Source organism: Anolis carolinensis, chromosome 3 (assembly GCF_035594765.1).
Source record: "Anolis carolinensis isolate JA03-04 chromosome 3, rAnoCar3.1.pri, whole genome shotgun sequence".
Lineage (NCBI taxonomy): Eukaryota > Metazoa > Chordata > Lepidosauria > Squamata > Dactyloidae > Anolis > Anolis carolinensis.
The window spans coordinates 475,789-489,746 of NC_085843.1; the positions used below are offsets into that span (position 1 = coordinate 475,789).

Genomic DNA, 13,958 nt, shown 5'->3' on the forward strand with positions numbered 1-13,958 from the left:
AAGCACCCCCGACAGATGGCCACCCAGCCTCAATGTTAATAATACAGTAGAGTCTCGCTTATCCAACGTTCTGGATTATCCAACGCATTTTTGTAGTCAATGTTTTCAATATATCATGATTTTTTATGCTAAATTCATAAATACAGTCATTACTACGTAGCAATACTGCATATTTGAACTACTTTTTTTGTCAAATTTGTTGTATAACATGATGTTTTGGGGCTTAATTTGTAAAATCATAACCTAATGTGATGTTTAATCGGCTTCTCCTTCATCTCTCCTTATTATCCGACGTATTTGATTATCCAACGTTCTGCCGGCCCGTTTATGTTGGATAAGTGAGACTCTACTGTAATGATAATATCACACTGTCCTAAATGCTTGGGAAGGGTTCGACTTGTGGTTTTGTGACAGGTCAGCAACCCAACCTTCAAGTCACGAGGGTTTTATCCCCTGGGCCACATCTCAGGGAAGGGCCGTCTGCAATGGGGGGAAATAGAAACCGTGGGGCCCTTGGTGGGAATGGGACGTGGCTAGGAGACTGTAGAGAGTGGGAGGGGTCCTGGGTCAGCAGGGTGATTGATAGACACAGGGATTGGCGGGAACGGCCAAGAACGGTCTTTCTGTTGCCTATGGTAAGACGGGAAATAAAGCTGTGTCCAAGGATTGGCCTTTGTGAGCGTGCTTTCATGCCAAGAGCTTCCAGGTCCTGACAAAAAAGGTCAATGGGATTTTGGCCTGCATAAAGGGAGGCGGGTAGAAAATAAAATTGCCATCATATATTCGTTTCTTTGTGAGACAATCTTTATATCTTTATCTTTATCCATTTCCATCCTATATACTAAATAACATTTGTATCTTATTTCTTATGGCTTGATCTCCAGATTGATTCATGATATAGTTCTTTACCCTTGTCCATCTTTCTTCCATTTCTCTTATTCTATTTTCATTAGTTTTTACAACATTTAGTTTCACATTCATAATTTCAAATTCCATTTGCTCCACCATATATTGGTACCATTTACTTACTGATCATTTTGATTTATCTTATCAAACATCAAATTACCTTATGATTATACAAATTAAGCACCAGAACATTACTTTTTACAACAACAAATTGACAGAAGAAGCAGTTCAATACACAGTAAGTAATTACTGTATTTACGAATTTAGCACCAAAACATTGGAATATATTGAAAACACTGACTACACAAACACTGGCTGCTAACAACTTGACTACAAATAAAGATAGAATTGCATAAAAGGAACTTACAGTAACAACACTGTCGGAAGTTAAATCCGTAAAAAGTTCAGTCCTTGCTGCCTAGAGGAACAGTGGAGGGCGAGTGTGGTCCCGATCTTCAAGAAGGGAAAAAAGAACGACCCAAACAATTACCAATGTCCGGTCAGCCTCACGTCAATACCAGGCAAGATTCTGGAAAAGATCATTAAGGAAGTGGTCTGCAAACACTTAGAAACAAATGCGGTCATTACTAATAGTCAATACGGATTTACCAAAAAACAAGTCATGCCACACTAATCTGATCTCTTTTTTCGATAGAGTTACGAGTTGGGTCGATACAGGGAATGCTGTGGATGTAGCGTACCTGGATTTCAGTAAGGCCTTCGACAAAGTCCCCCACGACCTTCTGGCAAACAAACTAGTACAATGTGGGCTAGACAAAACTACGGTTAGGTGGATCTGTAATTGGCTAAGCGAACGAACCCAAAGGGTGATTCTCACCAATGCGTCGTCTACATCATGGAAAGAAGTGACAAGTGGAGTGCCGCAGGGCTCCGTCCTGGGCCCGGTTCTGTTCAACATCTTTATTAACGACTTAGACGAAGGGTCAGAAGGCACGATCATCAAGTTTAGAGACGACACCAAACTGGGAGGGAGAGCCAACACTCCAGAAGACAGGAGCAGAATTCAAAACGATCTTGACAGACTAGAGAGATGGGCCGAAACTAACAAAATGAAGTTCAACAGGGACAAATGCAAGATACTTCACTTCGGCAGAAAAAATGGAAAGCAAAGATACAGAATGGGGGACGATGCCTGGCTTGACAGCAGTGTGTGCGAAAAAGACCTTGGAGTCCTCGTGGGGAACAAGTTAAACATGAGCCAGAAATGTGATTAAGCTGCTAAAAAAGCCAATGGGATTCTGGCCTCATCAATAGGGGAATAGCGTCTAGATCCAGGGAAGTCCTGCTCCCCCTTATTCTATTCTGCCTTGGTCAGACCACACCTGGAATCACACTGTGTACAATTGAAGGGAGATGTTGACAAGCTGGAAAGCGTCCAGAGGAGGGCGACTAAAATGATCAAAGGTCTGGAGAACAAGAATCCCTATGAGGAGCGGCTGAAAGAGCTGGGCATGTTTAGCCTGCAGAAGAGAAGGCTGAGGGGAGACATGATGAGAGCCATTTACAAATACCTGAAGGGAAGTCATAGGCAGGAGGGAGGGAGCTTGTTTTCTGCTGCCCTGCAGACTAGGACGCAAGGGAACAAGGGCTTCAAACTACAGGAAAGGAGATTCCACCTGAACATCAGGAAGAACTTCCTCACTGTGAGAAGGGCTGTTCGGCGGTGGAACTCTCTGCCGCGGACTGTGGTGGAGGCTCCTTTGGAGGCTTTTAAGCAGAGGCTGGATGGCCATCTGTCGGGGGTGCTTTGAATGCGATTTCCTGCTTCTTGGCAGAATGGGGTTGGACTGGATGGCCCATAAGGTCTCGTCCAACTCTACTATTCTAGGATTCTATGCTCACTGAAATGGCCATAAAGAGCGTCATCATTTGGACCAATGCTGGCATCAAAATCTCCTGTGGGCACCGAGATATAAAAATGTCATTTCACTGATAAAGAGTGCATCACCAACATGAAAATTTTGAAAAGCTCTGTTTTAGAGAACCTTATGGGGTCGAACACCACTGAATTCTATGTGTCTGTAGATTTCAACTCTCAGAGGTGCTATTCACACAACATGCATTTATAAGGTTTCTCCCTGGTGAGTCCTTTGATGTGAACGTAGATGTGCACGACTGAAGCTCTGTACACAATCTAGGTATTTAAGGCGGTTTCCCAAGTGAGAGTTCTTTGATGACAGCGTAGACTTCCAAACTCAGTGAAGCTCTGTCCACACTCCAGGCACTTAGACCGTTTCTCCCCAGTGTGGAGCCTCTGATGTGAATGTAGAAATCCCTTCTGAGTGAAGCTCTGTCTCCATTCAAGACATTCATAAGTTTTTCCCCCCGTGTGAGTCATACAATGGGAACATGAACTTCCACTCTCAGAAAAGCTCTGTCCACACACCTGACATCTATAGGGTTTCTCCCCAGAGTGAGTCCTTTGATATTTACATAGAATTCCACTCTCAGTGTAGCTCTCTCCACACTCCAGGCATGCATAGTGTTATTCCCCAGTGTGAGTCCTTTGATGGTAACATAGATTCAAACACTTGGTAAAGCTCTTTCCACACTCCAGGCATGTATAGGGTTACTCCCGAGTGTGAGTCCGTTGATGAGAACGTAGATTTGAACTCTGAGTGAAGCTCTTTCCACACTCCAGGCATGTATAGGGTTTCTCCCCAGTGTGAGTCCGTTGATGAGAACGTAGATTTGAACTCTGAGTGAAGCTCTGTCCACACTCCAGGCATGTATAGGGTTTCTCACCAGTGTGAATCCGCTGATGGGAACGTAGGCTTCCACTAGCAGTGAAGCTCTGTCCACACAGAAGGCATGAATTGGGTTTCTCCCCCGTGTGAGTCCTTTGATGAAAATGTAGACTTCCACTATAAGTGAAGTTCTTTCCACACTCCTGGCATGTATAGGGTTTTTCCCCAGTGTGAGTCCTTTGATGTTTACGTAGACTTCCACTCTCAGTGAAGCTCTGTCCACACTCCAGGCATGTATATGGTTTCTCCCCAGTGTGAGTCCATTGATGAGAACGTAGATTTGAACTCTGAGTGAAGCTCTGTCCACACTCCAGGCATGTATAGGGTTTCTCCCCAGTGTGTGTCCGCTGATGTGAACGTAGTTTTCCACTAGAAGTGAAGCTCTGTCCACTTTCCAGACATTTAAAGGGTTTCTCATCAATGTGAGTCCCCTGATGTGCATTTAGATTTCCACTCTGAGCAAAGCTCTGTCCACACTCCAGGCACGTATAGGGTTTCTCACCAGTGTGAGTCCGCTGATGTTTACGTAGATTTCCACTCTCAGTGAAACTCTTTCCACACTCCAGGCATGAATAGGGTTTCACCCCAGTGTGAGTCCTTTGATGTGAATCTAGATGTCCTCTCTGAGTGAAACCCTTTCCACACTCCAGGCATGAATAGGGTTTCTCACCAGTGTGAGTCCGCTGATGTTTACGTAGACTTACATGCTCAGTGAAACTCTTCTGACACTCCAGGCATGTATAGGGTTTCTCACCAATGTGAGTCCTTTCATGTGAACGCAGACTTCCACTCTCAGTGAAAGTCTTTCCATACTCCAGGCATTTATAGGGTTTCTCCCCAGTGTGAGTCCGTTGATGTGAACGTAGATTTCCACTAGCAGTGAAACTCTGTATAGGGTTTCTCCCTGGTGTGAGTCCTTTGATGTTTACGTAGATGTCCACTCTCAGTGAAGCTCTGTCCACATTCCAGGCATGTATAGGGTTTCTCCCCAGTGTGAGTCCTTTGATGTTTACGTAGACTTCCACTCTCAGTGAAGCTCTGTCCACACTCCAGGCATGTATAGGGTTTCTCCCCAGTGTGAGTCCGCTGATGTTTACGTAGATGTCCACTATAAGTGAAGCTCTTTCCACACTCCAGGCAAGTATGTGGTTTCTCTCCAGTGTGAGTCCTTTGATGCAAATGGAGATTTGAACTCTGAGTAAAGTCCTTTCCACACTCCAGGCATGTATAGGGTTTCTCCCCAGTGTGAATCCTTTGATGTAAACGTAGACTTGAACTCTGAGTAAAGTCCTTTCCACACTCCAGGCATGTATAGGGTTTCTCCCCAGTGTGAGTCCTTTGATGTTTACGTAGACTTGAACTCTGAGTAAAGTCCTTTCCACACTCCAGGCATGTATAGGGTTTCTCCCCAGTGTGAATCCTTTGATGGTTACGTAGACTTACACGCTCAGTGAAGCTCTGTTCACATTCCAGGCATTTAAAGGGTTTCTCACCAGTATGAGTCCTTTGATGTGTATCTAGATGTATTCTCTGAGCAAAGCTCTTTCCACACTCCAGGCATATATAGGGTTTCTCCCCAGTGTGAGTCCTTTGATGTGAACGTAGACTTGAACTCTGAGTAAAGTCCTTTCCACACTCCAGGCATGTATAGGGTTTCTCCCCAGTGTGAGTCCTTTGATGTACATCTAGATTTCCTCTCCAAGCAAAGCTCTTTCCACACTCCAGGCAAGTATGTGGTTTCTCTCCAGTGTGAGTCCTTTGATGCAAATGGAGATTTGAACTCTGAGTAAAGTTCTTTCCACATTCCAGGCATTTATAGGGTTTCTCTCCAGTGTGTTTCTTTTGTTGCAAAGATAGTTTGCAACTTTGAACTGCAACTAAAGCCCTTTCCACACTCCATGCGTGTATAAGGTTTCTCCGCAGTGTGAGTCTTTTGATGTGAACATAGATCTACACTCTGCGCAAAGCTCTTTCCACACTCCAGGAATTCATAGGGCTTCTCCGCAGTGCGTGTCCTTTCATGTCGCTGCAGACCATAACTCTGAGTGTAACTCACTCTTTCCACACTCCAGGTATTTAGATGCTTTCTCCTTCATGTCCACTGTGATATCGGTGTTTCATTAGAATACAGATACTTGACTCTTCTTTTTTTCCTTTCTTATCTGTAAGTGAGGTCAGGAATTCAGCAAGATCTTCACCTTGGGAGGATTTCTTCTTCCTATATTATTTCTTTCCTTACGGCACACAAGACGTGGCTCCATAGAATCCTCATTTCCCTGGTCAGGAAAAAAGCAAAAGATATAGAATGAAAGCCAGAAATCTTCTTTACCTCCAAGATTTCCCCCTTTCATTTCATGGGTTATGTTGAAAATGGAAATACAGCAGAGTTTCACTGATTCAACATAAACACTCCAGCAGAACATTGGATATGCGAAAATATTGGATAATAAGGAGGGATGAAGGGAAAGTCAAATTTAGCTATGATTTTACAAATTAAGCACCAAAATATCATGTTTTACAACACGCCTGCCACTTGTTTGGGAGCGAGGCTGTACTTGTGTGTTGCTGCCTAGAGAAACAGTTGTGGATCTGCACGGGAGGAAGACTGTGTTGGATAATACAGAATGTTGAATGAGTGAAGGTTGGATAAGCGAGACTCTATGATATCAAGAAATGCAGACATCGAGGTCTCAAGCACACAAATAGGTACCAGGAGAAGATTTTCAGCAGCGGAAGGAGAACTAGAGCAAAACAGGCTTTCATACAGGGTCCTAGGAACGTCCTTACAGTGACCGATGCAATAAATCCTGACCAGGAGAAGAACAGGCATCTACTCTGAGCAATCCTCCCACAGAAGCAGCACCTCAAATGCCTTACTGAGCATGTGCAAAACAGCCTGAAAAGGGGGACGCAGATCAGCCAACATTCCCCAGTGTGTTATATAAAAACATGGGCCTATATGTCTGGCCTCCCAAAGGGAAATCCTAAGAAAACTGAAGCCTGTGGGGAAAGAAATGTTCCCTGGATGTCTTTTCAAGTGGTATCCCAGAGGTCCCAATAACTCTCTGCTTTTGAACGGGTTCCATGACCTGGGACACATCTTCACTGTGGAATGAATGCAAACTGACTCCACCTCAATTGCCATGGCCCAATGGGGTTGTTGTGTGTTTTCTGGGTATGGCTCAATGCTTTGGAAGAATGTCTAGTTGTGTTTCAGAGACTAATACAGTAGAGCAGGGGTCCTCAAACTTTTTAAGTGGAGGGCCGGTTCATGGTCCCTCAGACTGTTGGGGGGCCGAATTATCATTTGAAAAAAAACCCAACAAATTCCTATGCACATGTCTTATTTGTAGTGCAAAAAACCCCCAACAACAATTATTTATTTACTTACTTACTTACTTTCTACATTTATACCCCACCCTCTCTCACCCCGAAGGGGACTCAGAGCGGCTTACAAGTTTTATGTACATACAATATATTATATTATGAGCATAGCACAATATTAGCATTATATATTACAGTAGAGTCTCACTTATCCAACATAAACAGGCCGGCAGAACGTTGGATAAGCGATTATGTTGGATAATAAGGAGAGATTAAGGAGAAGCCTATTAAACATCACATTAGGTTATGATTTTACAAATTAACACCAAAAACATCATGTTATACAACAAATTTGACAGAAAAAGTAGTTCAATGCGCAGTAATGCTACGTAGTAATTACTGTATTTACGAATTTAGCACCAAAATATCACAATGTATTGAAAACATTGACTACAAAAATGCATTGGATAATCCAGAATGTTGGATACGCGAATGTTGGATAAGTGAGACTCTACTGTATTATATTGTACTATACCAATATACTTTAACATTGTTAGTAATATTACATTTAATATATAAGATATAATTAATATTATTATATTGTATTATTATTCGTATTATATTGTATTACATGATAATGATCCTACCAGTAACATGCTTTGTGTGTGTGTGTTTGTGTATATATATATATGTGTGTGTGTGTGTGTGTGTGTATGTGTATGCACATGCACACACACTCACACACATGAATATATATAATATTAATATTAATAATAATATTATGTTGTAATACAATGTAATAATAATTATAATTCACTATTATAATTGTATATTTATATTACATGCAATATTACTAATAATTACTATCACAGCCTGCAAAGAAACCATTGGATACCAATCTAAGAAACATCAAGACTGGTTTGATGACAACGACAAAGAGATCCAACAGCTAATTGATAACAAAAGGAAAGCCTTCCAAACATGGCAGAGAGACACCAACTGTGCTGCCAAGAAAAAGATCTATGCCAGTGCAAAAGCTGAGGTCCAAAAAAGGACCAGAGAACTCAAGAACATCTGGTGGACAAAGAAGGCTGAAGAAATCCAACACCTTGCAGATACCCATGACGCTCAGTAATTTTTCAAAGCCACAAAGATCATTTACGGACCAAGAAACCGTGGCATACAGCCTCTACGCTCATCAGATGGAACCAAAATTCTGAAAGACAAAACATCAATTGCACTACGTTGGAAAGAGCACTACCAGAACCTGCTGAATCGCAGCTCCAATGTGGCCGAAGAGACCCTCTCACAAATCCCGCAACAAGAAACCAGGGATGAGCTTGCAGCACTGCCTAGTTTGGAAGAAGTCAGCAATGCCATCAGCCAACAAAAAAACAACAAAGCCAGCTGACCTGATGGGATTCCTGCTGAAATCTTCAAAGAGGGTGGACCTGAGCTGATACAGCAACTCCACCAGCTCATTGAAAAGGTGTGGATGACCGAGAAAATCCCAGCAGGCTTCAAGGATGCCACCATCATCATCCTTTTCAAGAAAGGGGACAGAACAGACTGCGGGAACTATTGCGGTATCTCCCTTCTAACCTCCGCCGGGAAAATCCTCGCAAGAATCCTTGCCAACCGCCTTCTCCCTGTCTTCAGAAGACACCCTCCCAGAATCCCAGAACGGCTTCCGCCCCTCCAGAGGAACAGTGGACATGATCTTCACTGCTCGACAGCTCCAAGAAAAATGCAGGGAACAAAACCAACCTCTGTACATGGCATACATTGACCTTGCAAAGGCATTCGACACACTGAATCAGAGCACTCTCTGGACCATCCTCCAAAAAATCGGGTGCCCTGACAAATTTGTGAACATCCTGCGGCTCCTCCATGATGACATGATGGCAACAGTCTTGGACAGCAACGGCTCCCAAAGTGACCCATTTAAGGTGGAATCAGGTGTCAAGCAGGGATGTGTTATTGCCCCCACCTTATTTTCCATCTTCATCACTATGATACTTCACCTTGTTGATGGGAAGCTTCCCACCGGAGTGGAAATCATCTGTCGGACAGATGGCAAGCTATTTAACCTCAGCAGACTGAAAGCCAAAATCAAGGTCACCACAACATCTGTTATAGAACTCCAATATGCCGATGACAACGTAGTCTGTGCGCATTCAGAAGAAGACCTACAAGCCACTCTCAACACCTTCGCAGAAGCATACGAGAAGCTCGGCCTCTCACTGAACATTGAGAAAACCAAAGTGCTCTTCCAACAGGCACCAGCTAACCCCTCTGCAATGCCAGAAATAATAATAATAATAATAATAATAATAATAATAATAATAATAATAATAAGTTTATTTATATCCCGCCTCCATCTCCCCCGAAGGGGACTCGGGGCGCCTTACAGCAAAATCAAAATACAAACAATGATAAAATATAAAACATCAGGACAAAAACAAAAACCAATAAAAAATATACACTATAAGTTAAAACCACAACACAGAATTAAAACATCAGGTTAAAAACAATGAGGTTGCAATAGTGGATAAGCAAAGTGTACGGTGCACATTATGGGTAACAAATTCATAAATAGATAAAGTGCATTAGAATCATTTAAGGGCACATTAGGTACGGCAGGGAGGAGTCCTGAGTAATATCAATCAATCAGGAATCGGGAAGAGCGACCAGTGCAAAAGGTCGAGGAGCATAATAATTGTGATGGAAAAAAGATGATCTTAACCAAAGGCCTGGGTGAAAAGCCAGGTTTTCAGACTCTTCTGAAATGCCATCAAGGTGGGGGCTTGCCTGATCTCCCTAGGCAGCGAATTCCATAACCGGGGGGGGGGGGGGGGGCACTACAGAGAAGGCCCTGTCCCTCGTCCCCACCAACCGCACTTGTGACGCTGGCGGAAGCGAGAGGAGGGCCTCCCCCGATGACCGAAGAGACCGTACAGGTTCGTAGGGGGAGAGACAATCCTGAAGGTAGATGGGTCCCAAACCGTTCTGAGCTTTATAGGTGATCACCAGCACTTTGAATTGGGTCCGGAAAATGAGTGGCAGCCAGTGGAGCTCCTTAAACAGGAGGGTTGACCACTCTCTGTATTGGGCTCCCGTTAGAACCAAGGCTGCCAATACAGCTTAATGGTGTAACATTAGAAAACGTTGACCATTTCCGCTACCTTGGCAGCCACCTCTCCACAAAAGTCAACATTGACACTGAAATACAACACCGCCTGAGCTCTGCAAGTGCAGCATTTTTCCGTATGAAGCAGAGAGTGTTTGATGACCAGGACATCCGTAGAGATACCAAGGTGCTTGTTTATAAAGCCATTCCCCTCCCAACCCTGCTCTACGCCTGCGAAACGTGGACGGTCTACAGACATCACACCAAACTCCTGGAGCGTTTCCATCAGCGTTGCCTCAGGAAAATCCTGCAAATCTCTTGGGAAGACAGGCGGACAAATGTCAGTGTGCTTGAGGAAGCAAAGACCACCAGCATTGAAGCAATGCTCCTACGCCATCAACTCCGCTGGACTGGCCACGTTGTCCAAATGCCCGATCACCGTCTCCCAAAGCAGCTACTCTACTCCGAACTCAAGAATGGGAAACGTAATGTTGGTGGGCAGGAAAAGAGATTTAAAGATGGGCTTAAAGCCAACCTTAAAAACTGTGGCATAGACACTGAGAACTGGGAAGCCCTGGCCCTTGAGCGCTCTATTTGGAGGTCAGCTGTGACCAGCAGTGCTGCAGAGTTCGAAGAGGCACGAACGGAGGGCTTAAGGGAGAAACGTGCCAAGAGGAAGGAGCGTCAAGCTAACCCTGACCGGGACCGCCTTCCACCTGGAAACCGATGTCCTCACTGCGGGAGAATATGCGGGTCAAGAATCGGTCTCTTCAGCCACCTAAGAACCCACCCCCAAGATGGAAGACAATCGTCCTCGAGCTACGAGGGATCGCCTACTTTTTCTGTCAAATGATGTTTTGGTGCTTAATTTGTATAATCATAACCTATTTTGATGTTTAAAACGCCTTTCCTTAATCCCTCCTTATTATCCAACATTTTTCCTTATCCAACGTTCTGCCAGCCCGTTTATGTTGGATAAGCGAGACTCTACTGTACTTTATTTTTCTATTCCACCTCCATCTCCCCGAAGGGACTCAGGGCGGCCAACACGGAACCAAGCCCAAAAACAGAAACAAGGTATGACAAGTTAAAACAAGCATAAATAACTACACAATATCAACACAATAATCAAGTAAAATAAACAGATTAAAACACAGTAATACAATACAGGGTGTTTGAAAAAGAACTGTAAATCACATGAAAACGAGGGAGTTCTTTCTCAAAGACCCTTTATAATACCATAATAACGAGATAAATTCTTTCCAGTATTAAAAGGTGTCATTCACTGGATAACGGGTTTCCCGGAATTACCAGGATGTGCTGTATCCTGAGGGACACAACGATTACGGGGCTGCCTTTCACGTCTGCGTCCTGAGCATCCCAACGCAGGCGCCTCCTGCCATCAAAGCAATCCTGCTGCCAACCAAGACCTGCCTCTCCACCGTCTAATTCAAACCACCATTGAGGCTTGTTGGGATGTTCACAAAAGGAGTCTCTGCTGAACCAAGTTCCTCTGGGCCATTCACTCCCTCGGCTGAGCCCCAGGATGGGATGCAGAGACAAGCACAGCTCCACCCACAATGCCATTCTCCTGTCAATCTTTCTCCTTTGCCCACTTCTCTCTTTTTTCCTTGTTCTTTGTCCAGGAGAAGATTTTCAGCAGCGGAAGGAGAACTAGAGCAAAACAGGCTTTCATACAGGGTCCTAGGAACGTCCTTACAGTGACCGATGCAATAAATCCTGACTGTGTTTTCCGGGCATGGCTCAACGCTTTGGAAGAATGTCGAGTTGTGTTTCAGAGAATAATACAGTAGAGTCTCGCTTATCCAAAGTTCTGTATTATCCAACGCAGTGGTCTACCTTTTAGTAGTCAATGTTTTTGTAGTCAATGTTTTCAATACATTGCAAAGTTTTATTGCTAAATTCGTAAATGCAGTAATTACTACACTACGTTACCCTGTATTGAACTGCCTTTTCAATACATGGTAACGTAGTATCGGACACCTTCGCACTAATCAAAACTTCTCAGAAGACATCACCATTGCCTCACCACAAGCTACTTTCAGTGGGACAATGAATTCTATGAGCAGAAAGATGGAGTGGCCATGGGAAGCCCTCTCACCCAAGTAGTAGCAAATTTCTACATGGAAGACTTTGAAAAACAAGCCCTGGAAACAGCTTCAAAACAGCCAACTATATGGTTCAGGTATTTTGATGACACCTTCACCATTTGGAGCCATGGAGAAGAACTCAGCAAGTTCCTGGACCACCTCAACAGCATCCACCCAAACATCCAATTCACCATGGAAATACAAAAGGAAGGGAAACTGCCATTTCTAGATGTTCTAGTCCAGGGGTCCCCAAACTTTTTAAACGAAGAAGTAGGGGCACAAAAGATCAGCTTCTGATTGACAAAATGATAGTGGAGACTTGCAAAAGCCGCAAAACAAACCTATATACAACTTAGATTGATTACAAAAAAGCATTTGACTCATTGCCACATTGTTGGATCATAAAATGTCTAGATGTCATCGGGATTTGTGAAAATATTAGAAAGTTCACCGAAAAAGCAATGAAACAATGGAAAACCGAGTTGTTTGTGGGCAACGAAAGCTATGGAACTGTTAACATCAGGAAAGGAATTTTCCAGGGCGACTCACTGTCACCACTGCTGTTCATCATTGCAATGGTCCCTGTCAGTAATTCTACAGAAAAGAAACCTGGGCTACCAAACAGCAAGAAATTCATCAAAAATTTCCCACTTGGATGATCTAAAGCTTTACGAAAAATCACAAACAGAAATCCAATCACTGACCAACACAGTCAGAATCTTTAGCACTGACATCGGTATGGAGTTCGGCCTAGACAATATATCCAGAGAGTCAGAAAGGTTTTGAAGAGCAAATTAAATGGCGTAAATACTATCAAGGCTATCAACACCTGGGCTATCCCCGTCATTAGATACACGGCTGGAATTGTGAACTGGACACAAGAAGAGCTAGATGATCTGGACAGAAAGACAAGAAAACTGATGACAATCCACTACTCATGACACCCGCGTAGTGATGTCGACAGACTTGACCTGCCCAGAAAACCAGGAGGCGGAAAGAGGGCTTTGCAAGGGAAACAAACGGAAGAGGAAGAGAAAGATGCCCTGGCAGATGATGGGAAAGGAAGTCAAGAACCAACATTGAGGGAAGTCAAGAGTAGTAAACTGCTTCAAGTTCAAAATACAGAGTGAATACCGTAAAAACACAATCCAGAGCAGAAGAGAAAACTGGCAAAAGAAGGCTCTCCATGGACAGTTCCTAGGAAAAATCAAGAGTCAAATTGACAAAGAAAAAACATGGCTGTGGCTCACAAATGGGACTTTGAAAAAGGAGACGGAGGGCCTGATTCTGGCAGCCCAAGAACAAGCCATTAGAACCAATGCCATCAAAGCCAGAATTGAAAAGTCCACGACAGATCCCAAATGTAGACTCTGCAAGGAAGAAGATGAAACAATAGATCCCATCCTCAGCTGCTGCAAGAAGATCGCACAGACAGACTACAAGCAGAGGCATAACACCGTTGCTCAAATGATTCATTGGAACTTGTGCCACAATTACCATCTGCCTGCGACAAGGAACTGGTGGGATCACAAGCTGGAAAAAGTTACAGAGAATGAGCATGTCAAGCTACTCTGGGACTTCCGAATTCAGACAGACAGAGTTTTGGAGCACAATACTCCTGACCTCACGACCGTGTTAAAAGACAAAGTATGGATTGTCGATGTCACAATCCCAGATGACGGCAGGATTGAGGAGAAACAACTGGAAAAGTTGACATGA

At 43.7% G+C, this 13,958-nt stretch overlaps 2 protein-coding genes and 1 pseudogene across 6 annotated transcripts in view; all 3 read right to left on the minus strand.

The window, feature by feature from the left end:
• The window catches only part of LOC134297958 (zinc finger protein 850-like), a 103,173-nt gene that overhangs the window by 16,886 nt on the left and 72,329 nt on the right, over positions 1-13,958 (minus strand). For 2 of the 5 annotated variants that reach the window (XM_062977004.1, XM_062977002.1), the window contains exon 2: positions 1,274-1,435. The exons of 2 other annotated variants lie outside the window; for them this stretch is intronic. The gene's annotated coding sequence lies outside the window, so the exon portion shown is untranslated. Of the gene's footprint in view, positions 1-1,273; positions 1,436-13,958 lie in introns of those variants that run through there. One more of the 5 variants, XM_062977000.1, reaches the window with a different exon arrangement.
• On the minus strand, positions 783-4,540 carry LOC134297288 (oocyte zinc finger protein XlCOF6-like; annotated as a pseudogene).
• LOC100566269 (zinc finger protein 664) lies at positions 783-11,715 on the minus strand. The gene is made up of 2 exons (XM_062974336.1): positions 11,440-11,715; positions 783-5,624 (listed from the first exon to the last, which is right to left on the minus strand). The coding sequence occupies exons 1-2, from the start codon at positions 11,713-11,715 to the stop codon at positions 4,548-4,550; spliced, it is 1,353 nt and encodes a 450-aa protein (XP_062830406.1). The 3' UTR covers positions 783-4,547.

Bases quoted from the DNA above. Each gene is read 5' to 3' on its own strand.
- LOC100566269 (XM_062974336.1), bottom strand. From the start codon at position 11,715: ATGGCATTGTGGGTGGAGCTGTGCTTGTCTCTGCATCCCATCCTGGGG. The intron at 5,625-11,439 runs GTAATTCCGGGA...CGCAGAGTGTAG, and splicing joins TCAGGATACAGCACATCCTG to ATCTATGTTCACATCAAAAG.